This window comes from Phaethon lepturus, unplaced genomic scaffold (assembly GCF_000687285.1).
Source record: "Phaethon lepturus isolate BGI_N335 unplaced genomic scaffold, ASM68728v1 scaffold2230, whole genome shotgun sequence".
Lineage (NCBI taxonomy): Eukaryota > Metazoa > Chordata > Aves > Phaethontiformes > Phaethontidae > Phaethon > Phaethon lepturus.
Window position 1 is genome coordinate 85,710 of NW_010512396.1, and position 22,518 is coordinate 108,227.

General features: G+C 37.2%; 1 protein-coding gene across 1 annotated transcript in view; it reads left to right on the top strand.

The window, feature by feature from the left end:
* The window catches only part of MYO3B (myosin IIIB), a 175,533-nt gene that overhangs the window by 55,906 nt on the left and 97,109 nt on the right, over positions 1-22,518 (top strand). The window contains exons 8-14 of the mRNA XM_010286583.1: positions 3,906-4,061; positions 15,738-15,834; positions 16,729-16,845; positions 17,732-17,836; positions 21,113-21,196; positions 21,873-22,075; positions 22,418-22,516. Of these exons, the coding sequence (XP_010284885.1) occupies positions 3,906-4,061; positions 15,738-15,834; positions 16,729-16,845; positions 17,732-17,836; positions 21,113-21,196; positions 21,873-22,075; positions 22,418-22,516 (861 nt within the window). The remainder of the gene's footprint in view (positions 1-3,905; positions 4,062-15,737; positions 15,835-16,728; positions 16,846-17,731; positions 17,837-21,112; positions 21,197-21,872; positions 22,076-22,417; positions 22,517-22,518) is intronic.

The following is a 22,518-nucleotide window of genomic DNA, read 5'->3' on the forward strand; positions in this document are numbered from 1 at the left end:
GTGTGGGAGGTGACACCTTACCGAATGCCTGCAGTGACACTGGCAGTCTGATGCATCATTTTTTCCACTAGTACGTAGGTGATAGCCCAAGAATTGTTTTACAGGTAACATTGACTAAGAACAGCAGCAGCACACATTCAGTGTGGCACTAAAAAGCAACACAATTGAAATGACAGTGTGTAGAAGCAGAGCATATAAATATACCTCAGAATATTAATAGGTCTTGTCTACGTAGAACGGGATTAGGACAAAGACATATGCACCAAGAGAAGAAACATAAGGACTATTTTTTCAGTGTCACATGACAGCTCTCCATCTTGCACTCCGTTGCAGCAGGCCTATTGATACACCAAACTGGCGCTGAATATCTGAGTACTCACTGAGCCCATAGTACCTACTGTGAATAAGCTGCAAGCTGGTTACTGTCACTTGAAATATAATAGGGAGTAATTTCTAGAAGTGACTGTGTCAACAGTTCTGCTGTTTCAGAGCAATAAGAGAGTGTATATGCATACACACTTCAGTTCCCTATGGCTTGCCTGGTTGTTCTGCTGCTGTGTTCCTAATGGGCTAGCAACTTGCCATTTAACTTGATGGATTAAACCAACTTCAGTGGAGAGGTACACTCTCATATCAGGCTCTTCCCTAAACTGGAGTAGAAGTGCTTGCACAAGAAGTTACAGACGTAAATTTAAGCAGCTGTCCCTCACTCTTACACGGCTGTTAGTCACTAGCTCTCTGCTTTGTTGTGGCATCTCACTAACCATCTGAAATGGCTCTCTTCTTCCGATACAGGCACGAACTTGGTGCAATATTAGGTGTGCTCTGTCTGAGCCTGGAACAGAGACTTTGATCAGAGTGTCATGTGGATGTGTCTTGTGTCATTAGCTTGGTCATCTTATGAATTCATAAAGTTTTACTTCAATTTCAAGTGAACAATATTCATCTATTTTTGCAATCTGTGGTCACTTAGGATTTCACTAAGAAATCACCCGAGAATGAAGGCTGCATATAGATGAAACAATAGATGAACTTTGATAGTTGCAAAGCAGAAGAATAGCATGCATGCAAAGTGAATAGTCAGCAGGGGATTGGCAGGAGTATGCAAGAGAAGCAAAGGTAATGCTGAAGTAGTCTTCGAGACTGCCTCCCCTGACAGAATTTATCTATGCTCGTTAAAACACCTGCCAGACCTAAACAAATAGCATTTGAGGTACATAATAAAGAAGCTAAGAACATTTTTCCCTAAAATTTTTTCCTTCCACCTCTTCTTGTTGGGCTTCCTTCACGAATGTAGTACCCTGGACACTTGGATGTTTCATCTAGGAACCATCTATATAGAAGAATTTCATTTGCAACTTCTGGATCTTGCCCACAGAGTGTCTTTGAAGGTACATTGTTCCAGGGGGCAGAGTAGAATTCGTATTAATAACTACATACCACCAGATAAAAGATTTGTTTGTTCTTCACATCTGTGGTAAACACAAGGTATTCTGTCTGGAACTGCGTAATTTCTTGAAGAGAAAGAAAAATTAGAAGAATTTTTTTCAAAAAAGAAATCTGAAGTCTGATGATGTTGTTACCTGAAAAGCAGCTGTCATGATGTTGGGGCCTGTTGCGATAGGACAAAGGGTAATGGTTTTAAACTAAAAGAAGGTAGATTTAGACTAGATATAAGGAAGAAACTTTAACAATGAGAGTGGTGAAACACTGGCACAGGTTGCCCAGAGAGCTGGTAGATGCCCCATCCCTGGAAACATTCAATGTCAGGTTGGATGGGGCTCTGAGCAACCTGCTCTAGTTGAAGGTGTCCCTGGTCACTGTAGGGGGGTTGGACTAGACGACCTTCAAAGGTCCCTTCCAACCCAAACGATTCTATTATTCTATGACATAGCTTCACTTGGATTCAGTTATATTACTGAAAAATTCCTGATGTAATCATATTTAACAAGAAAATGTGTATATTAACAATATAGCATAAATACTATATATTTGTAATTATTGTTAGAATGGTAAAAATCACATGAGTGCATGGCCTTTTCAGACTGAAATCTCCATTTCAGATACTTGCCATCTATCTGTGATTTCTGTATACTGCATAGTTTTTTGTTGTTTTGGGTTTTTTTTTTTCCCCCTCTGCCTTCCTGATTAATGTTATCTTTCTTTTCAAATTATTTTTTCCTTTTTCTCAGGAAACTTATAAATTTAACCAGGATTGGCATGGACCATATTGTCTGTGTGGGTGTATTGAGTTTTAAAAAAACATGGATCACAAAAGGAAAAGTGCAGGGGACGGGGGGTGAGTAATGTGGTCAGAACCTATTGAAGGCTAATGATGGATCTCTTCATGGGGGAAGGACTGGTATTTATAGCGTTGCACTCAGAGGATGGAGATAAAGCAGGCTCTGTTACTTCAGTCTATCAGGAGGCTACAGTTCTAGCCTATAGCAAAATTCACAAAAATAGTTATAAAACTGGTAGTATGTTTTACAGACTATCTTTTCTGGACTAGGTGTACCAAGAGGAGGTTGGGAAAACGGTTTTCAGGAACCTAAAGTATTAAAGTTATGTTCAAAGATATTTCAGGATCTTCTTAAGAACAGACTTTAGGCTTCAGTAAAGTATTTGAGGTGAGGCTAAACTTTAATCATTTGCTAATGTGTTTGGTAATATTTGAAGTCAATTAATGTGTATGATTTTTGTTTTTTGGATGTAGTTTAAATTTTGCAAATTGTTATTGATACTGCTAGAATAGAAATTATTCTGAAAGGTATTAAAGTTTCATTGAACTTCTGGCTGAAAAGATAATCTTTATTTATGATATTTGGCTCTGCTAAGTACTTTAGGTGTATCACTTAATATCAGCAAATATGAGATGTAATTTTGAAGTATGTAATATGAATGCATCTCATCAAATAAACTCATCTTGGTCTATAATTCACTGAAATGATAGATACTAGAAGAGAGATATATGCTGAATTGCAGCATTTCTTTTTCACAGTCTCAAGTAATGTCAACGTTATTATTAGAGCAAGATAAACAGAATAATATAAAGAATTAGAGGTACTTTAAAGCAGTCTAATCCTGTTAGATCATTCTTCTGTTTGGACTGTATTATTTCAGCTTTATTGTACAGAAAAGAATTGAACTTTAATGATGGCTCCTGCAATTTTAAATCTTGATTATATAAATTAAGCACGATACTTTATTTTGTGCCAATTTAACAGGATGTATCTCTTTACTCATTGCTAGATCAGCTGTTCCTATCACAGACAGGACTTTGGAACCCTGGCTAGCATTTAATTCTGACTCATTCATTTCTCTTCCAGTCTGAATTATGTAGGTTTGCAGAATTTTCTGATTCTTATGCTAACACTTATCATTGCAATATAGAAGATCTACTTGAAACATTCATTTTAAAAACAAAACAAAGGTCTATATCAGATTGTTCTGACTAGTGTTGTATCACAGGTTTCACTTGTGGTTTTTAATAGGCTATATCCTGCAGTTCTTGGTCAACTTCTCATTGGAGAATAGCTAGAAAATTAAAGTGAATGAACTATCGTCTATTCATCCTAGGTTATGCTTAATGTCTATTAACTGTACAGCACTTACAAGATACAATGCCATCTTTTCCATAGTAAGCTAGTTACAGTTAAAGAGAGAGATTAAATAAGCTCAAATTCATAGCCTTTATACTAGTGTACTTGTACGGTGAATTCACTTAGTTAAGTATTTTATGTCAGATTTACTCCAATGTAGAGGAGGAGACTTGTTGCATACTGAGGAACTCAAATTTGTGGAAAAAGAAACTACTGAACAATAACAGCCCCACAGTAAGCTGACTCAAATCATGCTGTAATAAAATAATGTCAATGCCTGAGACTACTATTTCTCTGTCACAGGTGTCTTATCAAGGATTTTGAAAAGCGTCCTTCAGTCACCCATCTTTTGGAGCATCCGTTTATTAAACAAGTACATGGTAAAGATATGTCTCTGCAAAAACAGCTGGCTGCGCTCATCCAAGAACAGCAGCAGCTAGGCTCTATAGGCAAAACAAGGTACTGTACAACATATATGCTGCAACTCTCCTTCCCCACTAATCCTCAAAGCACAAGGTGAAACTTCAAAAGCACATTTACTGTTTCAAATTCTCATACTAATGCATTGACTAGCAGTATTATTAGCAATAAGTGCTGCCTGCCATGTGAATGCAAGAGACATGTTTTCCCATTGATACTTTTTAAAGCTAATTTGATCAGCCATAATGCAACCTTCTCCTTGGCCGTCTTTCTCTGTTCTATATGTATTTGTTTTTGGCTCAGTCACAGACATGCTCATAATCCCAGAATGTTCTGGTTTGTGGAAATACATATGGGCATGATGAAAAATTATATCATATTTTGGTAGTAGATCTTTAAAAATACAACTGTGAACACTGAAATGACTACTAGAAAAGGGTAAGAACAGAACACTTTAAAGTTTGCTGTTTGATTAGATACTATTAGTAAGAAGGTGATTCAGTACTTAAAGTAATTGTTTTGCCTGTAATTTAATAGTACCTGCTATTTTTCATTCAGCCTAGTAATTAATTTTAAAATGTGCTTAAAAAGCAATGAATGTTTATCAGCAGCAGTGGGATTTTTTACTTTTGAGGCTGATGGTAAATATCAGTTCAGTTGTTGTCCAGAGGGTGGCAGAATTTCACTGTTTCAAAAGAGAATTAAATGCAAATGAACACACCTTCCCAAGCTCAGCAATCATTCTGTAATATGAAATTTGTCTAGAGTGAGATAAGCTCTGGACCATTATTATAAACAAACAGTTACTAATGTTGAGGATGAAAATTAAATGTCATGATTCGTAAGTCATAAACATGTATATACTTATATGCCATAAGACTCTGTAGTTAAAATGCTAAAAGCCCAAACAAAAATGTACAAGCTAAAACAAAGGAATAGCTGTAAGTACAGTTTCAAGGTGAAGATGACTTCTGTGGATTTGTTTGGGGTTGGTTTTTTTTTCCTTTTCTGGAAAAAATATACCAGGAACTGCTTACTGTGCGTGAGGGAGCTATGCCAGTGTTTCAGCAGAGGTTTCTGCTTTATCTAGCCTTCTAAGCAGACCTCCCCCATGTAACACCTCCCAGATTGGATTGCCTACAGCTGTGGGTTGGCTGGCCTGAAAGATATCAGTTTTCCCAGCTGTTGACCAAATAGAAGATGATCGTTGTGCTAAAGAGGAGCTCTGAAATGAATTCCTCGTGGTATTCCAATACATTCTTATGGGATCTGTCTCCATAATGCGGAATGAGAAGGAATCAAGACCAAGACAGCATTTCTTTCCTCGAGCCTTTCCATATATTAACTGGGAGTGCTGTGACAGTCAAGCTTCCACACTTTATGCTTATACATGACTGGAATGTAGGAAGGATTTTGCTTCCCAGCACCCCCAGTATGAATCAGCGCACACCTAAAGGACTTTAAACCTTTGTCCATCCTGTCACCACCTAACCCATCTTAAATATTTTGTTTGCCAAGGGTGATTATTTGCAACTTGTGTGCAGTAGTGCCTACAAATTGCAGTGGTGAAGGGAATTCTATTGCAATGGGTTTAGTCCTAATCTTATCCTCCCTACCAGTCTAAGTTCTTTTATTGTCCCTGATGCCGCCAAATTTACTTGGCCAATGAGTCCCAGGTTCCCTGTCCCAGGTTCCCTGTCCCAGGTTGTTATCTGGCCCATCTTTCCCAGCAGTCTCTCTTTGTTCTCCTGTTAAGTCAGCTGCTTGTGTCTTCTTCCTCTACCACTCCAATAGCTTCTGTTTCTAATCTCCACCTTCTTCAGCAAGTCCTAGTTGAGGTTCTTCTATTTTTCCAGCCATTTCTCTGTTCTTGGTATTCCTCCTCACCTGATAAGGTAGCTCACAGCCCTCTTGTTCTTTCTTATCACTGAATTCTTGTTTCCCAGGCCTGTTACATTTTCTCTTCTACTCTTAAAGCTTTAGTCTCAGCAGACTCTTTGTACCCATCTTGTTCTTTCCTGGACTCTTGGTTTGCTTTTAGCCATGCCTTTGAATTAGGTGGTTCTTCCTCTACTAGTGAATGGTAAGAGGAGAAACATGATTAGGCTGCTGGAGAAATAGTCATCTTTACCTTCACTTTGAAGCCAATGGGCCTGAAACTGCTATTAAAAAATGTATTTCTGATCGTTGTAGCATTATGCTATGGTATCCTTACTTGTTCTTTGAAGCACTAGCCCACTTTGATCAGAGTTGAGAACATGCTCAGTGAGGACAAAAATTTAGTCATCCTTTACCATTGAAATCTACAACATATTTTTCAGAATGTTGAAATGCTGATTTTCCAAAAATTTGAAACTTGATCAAATTGGTACGAACTTTAATGAGATTGCAAAAGCATATCCCTGCAAAATATCAACTCTGTGGGCCAGGCAGTTAATACTGAACTAGAAATGTTAAGTTTATTAGAAGAGAACCAGCCACCACGAGCATCTAATTATAATTTTCCCCAGAGGTTATACATAAAGAGCTTGGCTTTGTAATAGTGAGATAGTACCCCCTAGGAAAATTGGTACCAATTAAAAGCCAATTGGTACCAATTTTAAAACTCTGTAATGTATTTATAAAATAACTTTAAATACAGAATCTGATATGCAGAAGATGCAGACCAGATGGTACTGTAAAAAAATTTACTGGCATTCATTTGTGGTGATCTGTAGAAGTCTTCTGAATGTATAGTCACCACTTCAAAGTAAATAGGCCAATTAAAACCCACGTTGAGTAAAACCTTTCTATTATATCATTGGATATATGTGCATGCTTTTTCTGTTTATTGATATGCCCATGACAGGTACAATGAAATGTGGATTAATTCCCTGATGTTCAGAGATAAGGAAAAGTAGATGCTCTTTTTTAGGAGTACAGCAACACTACAGATCAATCATTTAAAAGATAAGTAAAAGAAAACATTCTCAGAGCACGGGCTGAAAATTTCCAGAAACTGGAAAACCATCAGGATGCTGGTGTTAACAGCATTTCTACTGTGAGGGAACCCAGGGAGTCACTGGTGATGACAACTGATCAGGAGGTATCTGGGGTTTGTCTCATTTGAAAGTTTTCTGGCATCAGTTCTTTGCATTTGCATCCTTTCATTCTTCACTGACTCAGCACCTGTGGTTTTTTTAATAGGATTCTTTTTCCAATTGAGCCATGCCTGTTTTTCCTATTTTGGGACATCATTTCAGGTCACTGTGCCGAAGACCAAGCCTGCAGACTAAAAATTCAGTACTCCTGATTTAGAGTATATGATGAAGAGATGTGGAGAGCTATCTAGCAGTTCACTGCTACTGAAAAGGAGAGAACTGGCTTCTTTCATTTTCCCATAGCTCCCAGGAACAAGCTCATCGTGCTGTTTTTATTGCAGCTCCAGTGATTGTCAAAACCTCCTGAGATAGAACTTCTAAACTAAGAGAAAAAACCTAAGCCAGCAGAAACACATAGATAATATTTTACCCTGTAAGTGATTTCAGAGGGGTGCCTCAACTGATACAGCTGAAGTAAAGGAAGGAATACTTCACATGACCAGGACTAAGGCAGAGAGGAGTAGAAAGAAGCAAGCTATCGGGTTTTGGCAGTATCATCTGGGTCAACCTCTGGAGCCACAGACTGAAACATCTCCTTAATTCAGTTTCTTTCATTCTTCATTCATAAATTTGTGTGCAGTGTAGCTAGGCTTAACTTCAGCACAGTCTTCATACCACTGAACTGAAGGGGCACTTCATTGTCCTTGCTGAGCTCGAAGGAGACCACTAATGCACACATTTGTTGCTATCATCAGTTTGTTGCTGACAAACATATTGTTGTCACTTTGCCATGAGATAACTTACTAGAAAGCTTTATAATCTATTATTTCCTTTAGGTTAGAAATTAATAATAAAAAGAAAAGGTTTATGCTAGTAAAAGATTACTTTCAAAATGAAAAATGGCATTAACAATTGCCTCTGCTTTTTTACTGAAAAAAGATGCTCTTTGAAACTTTTCCACCAGCTTTATTTTTCCCTAAATTATTTTCATCAGTGAGATGCAGATATCTCCTACCTTTACGCAAATAACTGTTTCCGGTTTCAGAAAACCAAGCCAGGATACCCCTCTTGCCACTCTTGTAATGAGGAAGAAGTTTCTTTTTTCATCTGTTGGCATCCTCTAGACTGAAATCCTTGAGTTTTGCCATGGTCTGGAGTGAAGCTGAAATTTCAGCATCAGCACTCCATTCCTGCATTGCCTGTTTCTTACACTCTCATGAAGAAAAATCTTGTGAGAAAGTCTGATGTCACAGCTGCATAAGGATGAGCTCTGGGTATAACCTTTATGTCTTCTTCATATCCTTTTATAAGCTATCAGTTAACTATGTGTATGTTTTGTCTGGTTTCTAACAATACCTGGGCATAAATGCTAATTAACAACAATATACTTTTCATTAACAGCTTTGCGATAGAAGCGGTTATATGAAGTTTAATTCTAAGAAATGTATTTGGTGTTAAGTAGCCCACTAGTTCTATTTTTATAAAAATTCTTTAATCCTTAAAAAATAGAGGTTAGTACGTCAGAACATTGTTTCACATATATTCGTTCCAGCAATGCTGAATTTTAATTTCCCATCTATTCTAAAGTCAAATACATCATTACTTTTTAACACATGGACACTGATTTGTAGTTCATCTTTGGAGCCAGAGCACTCTTATTCCCATCAATATATAACTGCCTCTATGTAGGAATGCAGGAAGCATTTCTTAGAATCAGAGAGGATGCTGTCACAGGCGCTCACTCAGGTTTTTTTGCTTTTTTCTTTTTTTTTTCTTCTTTGCCAATCCTGTACTCACACAAGCACTGTGAAATGCTTTCAGATTATTCAGATAGTGTCCTCATACACAATAACACTGTGAAAACAAGAAATGTAATTAATTCCTAAAGACTTGTACCTCGTGTAGCATTAAATTGCAGAACTGGAAAAATGTAGGAATCTAAGTTACAGTGAGGTGTGGACAACAGGACATGTAAACATTGGTCAGGAAAGATAAGCAGAATTATAAAAATGTTTTTGGTACAGTAATAACAACTGAGTGTTGATAAAGACTTTGTGGCTAATTCTATATTTTCTAAGTAAAGAAGGGTACACAAGTCAAGTTGTTAATAATCTGGCTGTATTTCAGGGATAAGTTCTTCAAGACTGAGAATCATGCAATTGCATGTCAGTAAAATACCAAGAATGTTTAAGCACCCTCTGGATTATAATACAAAAACATGGTAGACGTTTGTGTTCTATTCCTTGTTCTCTCTCAGAATTACTGTGTAACCTCTGTTATATCACCCTCAATATTTCTCTGTTCCTCCACTTATGAAATGGCTATTAATAGCTTTACTTAATACGTTATACCTACAAAACACAGATAGCAGTTTGTCTGGGGCAAGACCTTTGTCTTTTACTTGTTCTATAAAGCCGTACTATACCTTTGGTCACCTGTTGAGAAACATGCATAATGCCTGAAGCTCTAGCCATTTTTTCTTTCATTCTTTCTGCCCTAGAATCTGGGAAGACTCTAGGTAAAGATACATTACAGATTGTGGATATTGTTAATTCTCGCTTAACAGTAAATATTTGCTCTGTTTGTGTATATTATATTTTTGTTAAGTGGTGTTTGAGTGTGTGTGATAATCCATTAAGGGAGATTGTAAGAGAGAACTGCTCACTTTCTAAATATGCCTTTTGATCTATTGAACTCTCTCGTGTGGTCAGTTGCTTTTTTGATTGATAGTACAAGAGATTCCAACATCCAGGCTGATTGCCAGCCTGCTGAAGGAAGAAGTCAAAAGGGATTTAGTCTCTTTCCTAATATTCCTAAATGTTAAATGACTGTGCTGTCTACATTGGCAAAATGTACTGCAAAAAGTGGACATGTTCTCTGGAATTTGTTTATAAACATCAAATATCCCTGTTTTTCTGTCCTTGTCAGGACTTAATCTAAACCTGGCAAAGCTGGCAGCTGATTCAGTGTTGAAAAAGTTGAAAAACATCTGTCAAAACTTCCAAGGTCCTTTAAGCTGGGCAGTATCTTATATTTCATAAATAATGTTTAAAAATACCCTGGAGCTTGTTCTGGAGACATTTAAAAGGGAAATTCAGATTTAGAACCCCAATATATTGTCTATTGTCCCAGCCCTTGCTTGCATAAATTTTGATAATAAAATCTTGCATCCTTTTTAGGAAGACTTTCTCAAAAAAGTAAGCTTTCTGTTTTATTCCATAAAAACCCCCAAAATATAAAATGTTTCAGTGGCTTGTGAGTAGAAGTAATGAAAAACTGGGGGATTTTTAATGCTTATCTGAAGGTTTGAAAAGTACCAACCATCAGCAAAAGTGAATTAAATGAAAATGTTTTAGGGGGGGGGTTCCCCTGTTTCAGTGTACAACAATTAAGAAATTATGTATTTATGAACAATCTTAAAATAACAGGTTACTCTAACCAGTATAGCATTCAGGAGAAAATCTAAAAAAGCAAAGTCACAACAGCATGTGAGATGGAGAAATTAAAATGTAGTAGCAGATCTATTAACTGCCTTTTGCTGTAGTGGAGGAACAGAACATCAAGGAGGAGAATACATGATTAAAAGCTTAGAATTGGAAACAGGGAAGCAGAATCTTCAGAGAATGCTTTCTAAAAGTTTTGCCCTTGATAATATTCTTATAAACCATTTTTCAAAATTTTAGATACTGTGGGTCCCCATGTGGCATTTGGCTGTTCCTTAGGGGGAGTTAATGTGAGGCAGCTATATGAAATGCAGTAGATAAGTCTATAATAATTTTAAAGTAACAAAAATATTTAATAATCACCAGTTGCCATCTATGTTTATTTTGTTAGCCCTGCCTATCAAATGTCACAGTAGCTGAAGTTGAGCAAAATGATGGTCTTCTATATTTCCTCAAGTGATTAATAACTCCTGGTCTGAAAATTCAATAATTGATTTGATGTTTGAGAGTTAATGTTGATCAAGTATCAAATGGTTTTGCTTATATGGTTCAAAGTGGCAGTTTCCCAGTTATCAGTAGCTTTGAAGAAGGCAAGCCTAGACATGGCTCATTCTTCTTTTGGATGTTTTCCTACAGACTACGTAGCTTATGTTCCTGTCTGTAAATAGGCTTCTTCATAGGAATCAACCAGCAAAGGTCTTCTACCAACCTCCAGTTTAATTTTTTTAAAAGAATGAAAAAACTTAAGCATTTGCATGGATAAGGTTTTAAACAAGTTCACTGTAGCAGTATAGAGTTCAGAGTTTACTGGTTTGGGTCATGCTGGCTCAGTGTGCTACTGCTTGTCACCATTTAGCAGTTTGTTTCTGTAATGGGGAACAGACAGTTATGAAACCTTGAATTTTGAAGGATAAAATGCAAATCTGTACATTAGGAAGAATCAAAATTGAAGAAGCCTGGGAAAAAAAGAAAAAAGCAAACAGAAAACTAAGCATCTAATAATTTGAGAAGGGCAGGTACGTTCAGGCTACCTTGTCAGATATTAGAATGAGACTAACATGGCTTGGCAGCTTCCTCCTTCTTATTAGCCAGCTGGATTACAGCAGCAGTCCACCCAAGGAAGTAATTCTTACAACCAGATATCTAGCTTCTCTGCCAGCTCATATTTAGTTTTGAAAGCAATTAACTGCAAGGAACTTGATTGCATCCAGCCAATAATTTCCTTTGGACTCAGAGATAATAACAGAAACAGAAATAGTCCTCTGATGCTATACACAATGTAATTTAATGCAATTCTTCTAGACTTCATCTATATGAATATTAGGCAACTGAGTTTAAAACTTTTTTTTTTTAATCACAAAGCTACTGTGGCCCCAGAAGTGATCCTTGGTCTGATTGTAGCATATGTGTTTTTCCTGGAGGTTGCACAGATTTTCATTACAACCGTAGCATTTATATTGTAATTTAGGCTGCGTCAGTGTGTCTATTATGACCTTGCTTTAACAAATTACTCCAGGCTGAAACTTGATGTACAGGAGTGAAATTCACTCTTTGCAATGCACAGGAAATAGGCTGTGTTTCTCCATGTGGCAGTAGCAAACTCTCAACTCTTTTTTTCTTTCTCATTGTGTTGCATAGTTTTCTTGTAAATCTCAGTTTGGGTGCAATTCATTTTTAAATTGGCAATAATGTAAAGAAGAAAAAGTACAGAAACTTTTTCCTATATGAGTCCTAGGAAAAAAAAAAAACCAAACAGTAAACATAAATGCTTAACTGTACCAAGAGGCCGAAGTAAAGGCACTCATACAAGAATGTCAGGGGTGGAGGGGAGAGAGGTCAGAGAGGAAGCTTCCAATGAACATAATTCTTGGACTATGCTGCTTTCTCCCTCAGGTTGGACCTGAGCACGATGACTTTTTGATCTAGAAGTCTATATGGTCCATCTAGCTTTTCCTTCCCCATCATCAGCTTGATAGCAGGGTCATATGACCATATAGATATTTACAATGCACTTCTATTACTATGGCGTCTAGTACAAAAAGAGGATATTTTCTTTCAAACTATCTCTTCCTCACAAGTAGAACAAATGAATGCTTCTCACCCTCTTCATGAAACTGTTTTCCTGAGGAAGAAATGCTTCTCACTTTTTGCTGCTCCTCCAAAATCCAAGAAAACTCTGTCCCTTCCCTGCTCATTGCAGATGACCTTAAAAGGTCCCTTCCAACCTAAACTATTCTATAATTCTATTCCTGCCTGGTAAGAAGGCAAAGAGAGGATGGAAATTTCTTCCAGCAGACAGAGTTGATTACTAAAGTTCTGGTATAAATCTAACGCTGCTCTTCAGTTTTGGTAAGGTTTGGCATCTTGAGTGACTGGCTCTTTATGCCACTTCTTTTGTCAGTGAAGAGACTACATCCTCCAGGGGATGATTCAGAACATTCTGGAACCTTAAGGCAAATAACCTAACACCTTTGATTTTCCTTTTGCTTAGAATTTGTACATTTTACATGGCATCAGAAAGGAAGGATAAGTGGAAAATATACTGGCAATTATTTCCCTAGTTAAGAGTGTTTCCTTCTGCTTTTTAAGAATTTAAAAAAAAAAATTTAAAAGCAGATTGTATTTCTGATGTAAAATTGTGGAAATAATTAAAGGTTGCTGTCTGTATTCTTCCTTCCCTCTCTGTCAATGCATCTGCAGGACATAGGGTCAGTAGAAAACTGATGAGGCCAGCAGGAGATTTGAAGCTAATGTGATGTTATGCTCCTAATATCCTCTCCCTAATCATGTACTTAGGAAAATGAGTTAAGCACAAGAAAATACATGCACAAAGGTACATGTTTTACTTATATTCAACTAAGACCAATCTCCTTAGTTATTTATTTACACAGTGTTAAAAAAAACTCTTTCCAATTTAAAAAAAAATTATTATTTATCACTTAAGGAGAACAAACAGCAGGAGTTTAATACACAATCAGATAACAGATTAGTTTCCAAAGCCATTCTGCAATTAGAGATGTTTAGGTTGACTGTGTCCTCTTCCCCCTTCTCCCTGCACCTCTGGTAGATACATCCATGCTAGCAGTTTGTTGCAATTTAATATTGTGGCTATGATGGTTTGCTCCAGGAAGAAGCTTCACAGATGAGTTGTGTTAGCTATAATGTCTAGCCATTGCTTTGTTAGTTACAGCTCCATGAAGTAAAGTAACTTAAAATACTTGCTTCATTTGTAGACTGAGGGGTACTCTCATCTCTAAATGTTTTGCATTATTTGCAACAGCATTTTTCTCTGCAGTGAAGTAAGAGGTTGAATTCTGGTTTGAAATGGAAACAACAATTAGAAAAAACAGTAGTACATTAGGCCACCTACATGCATTCCTACTCCTTTGAGGATCTGGTTTGTGTAATATTTTTGAATATAGTGACTGCTTAAAAAAAAAAGCGAAAAACAATCCACAACCCACCACCTAATCAAAGATCTGAAAATGTAAAATGTAATTTAATGGAATTTGAACAAATTCACATGATCTCACAACATGATTGCCCACTGGAAATAATCACATGATTGCCCACTGTAAATAATACCCACTGTAACATTTTTTTTTTTTATAGCTTCTAATCTGTGTTCTCCTTTCATTTCTTCATATGTACAACATCAAGCAAACTACTATCTCTGGGAATGTAGGATGTAAAATGTAAGTGGGACTGTCAGCAAAACCTGCTGTGTTCCTGCTATTTTATTTCCTAGCTGACAAAACAGTTTGCACAGTTTTATTTAGTTACAATTCAAGTAAACCATTACAGAATAGTTTTCCAGAACTCATAGAGTAGCCAAAAGTAAATAAGGAAAATGAATAAAAGTAGACATAAAAAATTAGGATCTTTAAACATGATTTGCAATTATCAGTGAATCTGTACTCATAACTAACACTCTTCTCCTCCTTCCTCTTTGTTAGAGGCTTTCCATGCAATAATTCTTCTGATTATATAATAGCTCTTGGATATGAAAACATTCTCTTTACTGAATGAAAGCTGACTAGGTTCAAATGTAGAAGCATACATAAAGTGGAAAAAAGCAAAAGCCTCAATGCTCATTTTTGAAACAGGATTCCATGAGTCAGTGAAGATATCATTAAAGAAAAAAAGACCTGCAACATCTTCATATTAATCTTCAACATTATAGATTAACAGTGTGTCCTGCCAAGTCACAAGTCACAGTATCATTCTGTTAGTGCTTGATATAATACTTAGCATTGTTTTGGGATGTCTGATCATGTGATTCCTACTTTCTATATGGCAACCAATGCAGAAACAATCTGTCAGGGACTGTCATTGAGGATCAATGCTAAATGTTACTCAGCAGGATGCAGACTGTATCTCGGTGGGTGTCCTCCTACTATGCTTTGATTATATTAGTTGTGAAGAAAAGCCTAGTTGTTCTCACAGCATTCATATTTCACCCTCTCTGTGGAAGACATATTACAGCCTCTTGATTTGTCCCTGTTTCAAACAAGATGTGTTGTTTAAAAATATATACACAGCGTTTTCAAAGATTCCTTCAGTATAATCTGATTATAAAGGGGTTATGTGACAGTTTGTCTCTGCTGCTTATTGTGTGGCTTAAATCTCTGAGGACAAGCTGACTGAACATCCATACGATTTAGTCTGATGGCAGCTGTGGTTCAAAAATGTTGTTTTGGGCCAGACCTGGGGTTATCTGAGGAGGCACTTCGGCATACACCAAGGTAACAGAAGGATTTTATACTACTTATTGCTTCTTGTAACTTTGTTAAGATGACAACACTACTGGCTGGGTATGTGGGGAGAATATTTAATTAAACAGAATGGTAGTTTATTAACTTACAGCAAGAAGAGAAGGGAAAAGAGGGAGAGTTTTTTTATATATTTTACTGTGTGAGTGGGGAGTAGTAAGCCTACAGGTAAATCTTAATTTCTGAGCACTGATAAATAGATAAGGTTTATATTGTGAGAGAGAAAACATGTTACACTGGACAGGAAGCTGACCTATTGCTTTTATAAAAGGGTATTTCAAGCAAAAATACGTATTTCAGAGAGCGTGTCTGTGTTTTCTGCATGACAAAAACACTCACCCATGACTTCCCATTGCCTCTTAATGTTTGCTGTCTTTGATACAGTTTTGTAACACTGGTGCTCTACTAACAAACTTCCAGGCATGAACGAATACATACTAGAAGACCTTACCATGTGGATGGAGCTGACAAGTCCTCTCTAGATGATGATCTGGTAAACCTAGAAGTTCTAGATGAGGTACTGTACTGTCTGAGTAGGAGCTTCTGGCAATTGTGCCTCACATGTTGCCTGTTTCTGCTTTTTAGGCTTCTTTTAACAGAATGAGAAGAGTTCCTTCTTGCAAGCTTTTCTCTCACCATGGCAAAGGAATTATCACGTGACTGATCTGCTGTCATCACTTCGTTAATGTTCTATATAGTAACATAAAAGCAGTAACGGTGAATCCTGTTATGTGGAAGAATTTAATTATGAGTGATGCTAGTTTAAATTATTTTGTGAGTTTCCTAAAACATGAAGTTTAGTCATGAAGATCGAGATTTAAGTGATCTTTTCCTAAAATTGTTTAATTTATATAAAGTAATATGGTATCTACAGCTTCTGGATAAAAAGCCATAAAACAGCATCAGTTGCATATTTCACTGTATCACCTATATGCAGAGTATCTGTAAATTTTTGGTTTGATGCTCCTTAAATTGCATGCCAGCAAGAAAAAGACATAATACTAAATTGTGCTAGTGTCCTGTTTAAAACAGTCTCTTATTACCACTTAAGATTTAATCCTTGAAAAATTATCATCCTTGTTTCATGGTCAAATAAAAAATTAGATGGAAATGTACTATGAAGTGCAGCAATAATGTGCATGGCCTGCATTTCTCTTCAGAAGGTTTGTTTCTCAGACTGATATAACAAAATATGTTCTAATCTGGAAATAGGACTTGCAATTTCACTTAGTTTTATGGCATTAGCAAGAATTTTGAAAATATTTTTTTAGTTTTGTGGTGTTGGCATTTGAAAAATAATTAGTAACACTTACAGTAAGTATTTCTTAATCAGTGTCCTCAGTATATTTACAAAAATCTTCCTAAATGGGAAAATACTGTTTAACTATCAAACTTTTTGTAATCTTCTCAGGATACAATTATCCATCAGCTGCAGAAACGCTATGCTGACTTACAAATTTATACTTATGTTGGAGACATTTTAATAGCCTTAAACCCCTTCCAGAATCTCAGCATTTATTCTCCCCAGGTAAGAGAGATTCCAAGCTGTGGACAGGACTCACTTTACATTTTATATTAACACCACTGACTAAAATACTTATTTTAATACTTAAAATAATGTTGCAAGCTAGGAGCACAGACTAAACCCCAGACTTTTCTTCTTCCAGAAAAGTGTGGCTACAAATCTTTTTGGGTTTTGGTTATTTGTGGGTTTTTTTCTAAATTCAGTCTCATTTGATTTCATTCCTTTCTTGTTGGTGGCACAAATTCCACAGGAGAGATGAAGATTACCCCAGCCACAGCTGTGCCTCTTGTCTGGCATTTAGGGCTTTCATCTGGGCAACAAGATGGTTGTATGAACCTCCTCCTGCTGAGGCTGTTACTTCCTGAACAATTGCTCTGACTGTTGGGTTGTTACATGTCCTGTGCCATAAGCTGCTGCTTAAATGAAACAAGTGAATCAAATGCTGTAAAGATAGAGGCAGCTTAATTCCCTACAAATATGAAGGGAAGTGGAGCCATAAATGGTCTCCATGGGTGCCTAAATCAGGGTTGCAGGTAGAGGGGCCAGATTTCAGATTCACTGGTTTTTTTGAAGTTTCTTTTGTATAGGTTGGGTATTTCATTGGTTGAATGCTTATGTTGAAATTCTGTTCCTTGTGATACAGTTCTTTTCACTGCCTTGTGCGGGAAATATCAGGGTGCGTTTTAGGTTTTGTAATTTGTATTCTGGAAGTTGGGCAGTGCCAAGAATTACCACTCTTCTTCCAGGTGATTCAGTGGAAATTCTGTGGTAAAACGGGCAACTACCTTCTGTTGAACAGCAAGAAGATAGTCACTATCCTCTTTTTCAGTTCTTAATTATGTAGCTAAGTTGTGCATTTTGACTATTGTGCGTTCTTTTAAAATTCTAGTTCTCCAAGCTTTACCACGGTGTGAAGCGTTCATCAAATCCGCCCCACATATTTGCCTCTGCGGATGCTGCTTACCAAAGTATGGTTACATTCAGCAAAGATCAGGTAAGAATCTGATAATTTTGGTTTAGATTTCATACTAATTGTACTGCCACTATGCTACATGGCTACGGCTAATATTCTGTTATGTTGTACTTTGGGAAATTTTTTCTTTAGGCCTTTTATTCCTACATCAGGAAAACTGGAGTAGAAATCTAGTCAGGTTTGGGAATTCTGAAGAGGACACTGTGGCATAAAACACTGAAAGTTCAAATAAGGTGATAGGATTACCTGACCATTATAGTTTCCTGGACACCCATGAAGTCTTGGAGCTGACACCAGCTGCAGAGTGTTGCTGCACACTGATTCTAGCCTGTCTTGCACTAGGTATTGAAATAATTTACACCTGTGTAAAATAGGACGGTCTCAATGCCATAGCAGATTAACAGTTTGAACCACTTTGCTGCTGCATAAAGACACTATCAAGCAACGGATTATCAATTCCTTTAACTACAAGTCACAAAATATAGGAACCATCAACTCGGTTTTTTTAGTAAAATATATGAAGGATAGGTCTAATATAAATGTAATAAGGACACAAATCCAATTATATAGCAATGATTTTAATGAGAATGAAATACTATGCTGTAAAAGCTAGATTTCTTTTTATTACATTCTTAACATTCTAACTTTGTACTCTTTCTGATTTGATGTGCTGTATGTACATGACTATTGGGGGCTAATAATTAATTTCATTTATAAAACCCTCCTGACTTTACCCTGCACATCACATAACAATTCATAGAAAATGCCTTTTTAAAATCACAAAAGCAGACTAAAATAACAAAAAACCTGCAATCAGAAAATACTAAGCAAAGAAGACAAATAAAAGGGACATTGAAGATGAAGAAAAAAGGACTTCTACTGAGTATGTGGAAGTACACTGGCCTGAGAGATGGCTAGTACTTCTTTAATGGTTTATATGCTCTTTGATGGAGGCAGTAAAGAAAACAAGTACTCATGTAGAGTGAAGTTATGTGAGAACTTGTTATCTGGGGAAGAAAATTAGTTTTGACATCAGCCCATCAGACTAACTTTGTACATCTTTAATACTATACCTTTCTTACCCATTTAGGAAGTAATTGGGATTTAGATCTAAATCAGTTTCCTATTTTCTGTTTGCAAAGGATTACAGGAATATGTTTATGTCCTGTCATGGTTTAGCCCCAGCCGACAACTAAACACCACGCAGGCTCGCTCACTGCCCCCTCCCCCAGTGGGATGGGGGAGAGAATTGGGAAAAAACTTGTGGGTTGAGATAAAAACAGTTTAATAGGACAGCAAGAGAGAAGGAAACAACAATGATAACAACAATAATAATACCAACAAAGGAATGTACAAGAACAAGTGATGCCCAATACAGCAATTGCTCACCACTTAGTGATCGATAGCCCATCCCCAAGCAGCAATTTCCCCCGCCCCTGGCTAACTCCAGTTTATGTACTGGGTGTGACGTTATATGGTAGGGAATATCTCTTTGGCCAGCCTGGGTCAGCTGTCCTGTCTGTGTCCCCTCCCAGCTCCCCATGCACCCCCAGCCTTCTTGCTAGCCGGCCAGCACAGAAGCTGGACTGTCCTTGACTACTTAGCAACAGCTCAAAACATCAGCACGTTATCAACATTTTCTCATCCCAAATCCAAAACATAGCCTCACACTAGCTTCTGTGAAGAAAACCAACTCTATCCTGGCTGAAACCAGGACATCTCCATTACCTGGCCACTGTTATGTTGGTTCTTCAGGTAAAGGTGCATTAGATAAACACTGTAGCCAGATCAAAAATCAAACAGATTCTGTTTGTTTTATCCATTGAGGTTTCCCTTGTATTTTCCTGTGAAGCCTGAAAATTGACTCTGGGTCTGACATTTCTCCTGAAGCTAAAGTCAAGTTCTGTCCAATTCCTCAAGAGTTTTCTGAGTTATATAAGAGCTTATGGGCTTTAACTGTATAAACTGTTGTACATGACTTCTCCAGTCACACGAAGAGAATTAAGTTAGGTATCGTAACCATGTAAATCCATCGTTGGGTTATCTGTTTCCAAGAACAACAAAAATGCCCGACAAGAAGCAAATAAATGAGCTGCAAGTGTCATATTGCACACATTATTTAGAGTCAATACCTGCTCATGCTCCTGGTCGAAGGCACCACCAGAGAACTGCTACATCTTTCAAACCTTTTCAGAAAGCTCAGTTCTATATGAAGTGTCATTATTGCATCAAGTATTTTAGGACCTTGTATTTTCTCCCAGCCAGGAATCTTGTATGTTCACAGTATGGTGCGAATAATTTTCAGGTGTTTGCATAAAAAAACCACAAATCTATGCAACTGCTCATTGTTAACAGTTTAATTATATGTCAGTTGATACTGTACCTTAAGTAGACTAATATTTGTACTGGTGAACACATGAAAAAAATGGAAAAATAATAAACGCTGATAGCGTTATTGTGTGCTATGACCTGAAGTGTTCACGCTTCAGTATTCAGGTGTGAACTGGCCTTCAGGGTGTACTGGCCTTCTACTTCCATCTCGTCCAGGAAGTGTAACAGCAGAAAGGATACCAAGTAGTTTAGACCATTCTAGCTAATCCCTGAGTCTGGTAGCCATCTGGAGAGCCTATAAAATACCACTAAGGTATCAATGACTGCTGACTCAGGAAGAAGATGGGTATGTTCTCCCAGAATCATCCAGTGAACAGATGCCTATTTTTCTGAAAAACTTCGATGCTAGTTTGCTGTTCTAGATTGAATATCAGCATCACCTACAGAATAACCTCTATTTATAGCAGTAATTATTTAAGATAATTTTTAAAGCCAGGAGCAGACTTTTGGTCAGTGTATTAAATACAGCTGTACTGTGTTTCATGTTAATTTATATAAAGTCAATGCAGTAAGCTCAGACACGCTGTTGAATTATGTCCCATCAACTGAGCTGTGGCAATTTTCTGAGTTTTAAGCATTTGAAACAAGCTGCAGATGTGCATAGCGTGCTTTAGCCTGTAGACGTGGTCACTTGTTTATATGTCTTAGCCCTTAGAAATTCAATCACTGCTTCACACATTTGCACACTGCTATCAGGAATTACAAGGCACATTTTAGTAATCTAGGGAATAAATTATTACACAGAGCCTTTGCTGGTCTTTCCTTTCAGAAGGGAGTTGAGGGAGTTGACCCTTAAAGTATTTTGTAGTCTTGATACTAAACTTTAAATAACAGATAGGAGCAGCAATAGCTGAAATCGACCATGAGGTGAGCTGTGCACTTAACTGTTTTGTTTTGTGTGTTCAGTGCATTATCATCAGTGGGGAAAGTGGTGCTGGAAAGACAGAAAGTGCCCATCTGATCGTCCAACATTTGACCTTCTTGGGAAAGGTATTTCTTGGCCAATCGTGTAAAACTCTGAACAAATCCTTCCAAACCCACCCCCAATTTCCACTTTATTTAATCTTTAATACCTAAAGCTGGTCATGTGAATTGTCCCACTTGAGTTAGGAATGGAGGAATCATGCATGTGAGAGTATTGAATTAAGATACTAGAGTATGACCCACACCAAGACATTCAATATTTGTATAAAGAGAAGGTGCCAGATCCTGAGTGTTTAGTGCCTGTAGTTAACTACAGTGTTTATCACATATACTGCTGTTCATTTATACAATAAAGAATAACAGATCTTGCTATGGCTCTAATCTTAGAAGCTTTTACACCTTTAAATGTTATGAATAATGCTATTAGTGCAAAATGATGGGAATATCAAGTGTGAAAGGTTAACCTTAAGTAGACGTGGTTTTGATAGTTTTAGTACTCCAATTATATGACACCTCAGAGGCAGAACAATTGCAGAGGAAGAAGAATCTGGTTTTTCCTACCTGTGGGAGACTTCCTCATAAATTTGTTGGTCCTGTTGTTGTATAAATAGAAAGGTTAGCGCAGTATCTAAGTCCACAGAAGCATGAGAAAGGGATGCTATACTTCTGAAGCAAGAATTGGATTGTGGGTAGGCAATGTATTCTTGTAATGATCGTTCTTATCTGTATCTGTTCTATCAAGGCCAATAACCGTGCTTTGCGTGAGAAAATTCTTCAGGTGAATCCTCTGGTTGAAGCATTTGGGAATGCCTGCACTGCCATCAATGACAACTCAAGTCGCTTTGGAAAATATCTGGAAATGATGTTTACGCCCACGGGAGCTGTAATGGGGGCAAAGATTTCTGAATATCTACTTGAAAAATCAAGGGTCATAAAACAGGCTGTGTAGGTATATTAATTCTCTGTCCTTTCACAGTTATATACTGTTCGAATTCTGTTTAACTCTCCAAAATTTTTATTTTAAATGCTTTGGTGTCTTCTGCTAAAGCAGCGATCCTTTGTACAGTGCTATGATGACAAGAACAGTCAGTTAGGTTCTTTTGGAGCGGAAGCCAGGGCTGCTCCACTGGGTTTTCTGTGTTTCACAGTTGCTGATCCTACACCATAAAAACAAGTGGGATACTTGCTACCTACTTCAGTGAGCTCATGATAAGAACTTCTACTTTTACACTGTACAAGACACCACAAGAATAAACGTGTGCTTTAAAAGGGTGTTTTTTTTTCCAGGGGAGAGAAAAATTTCCATATATTTTATTATATTTATGCTGGCCTTTATCATCAGAAGAAACTTTCTGAATATAGACTTCCTGATAAAAAGCCTCCTAGGT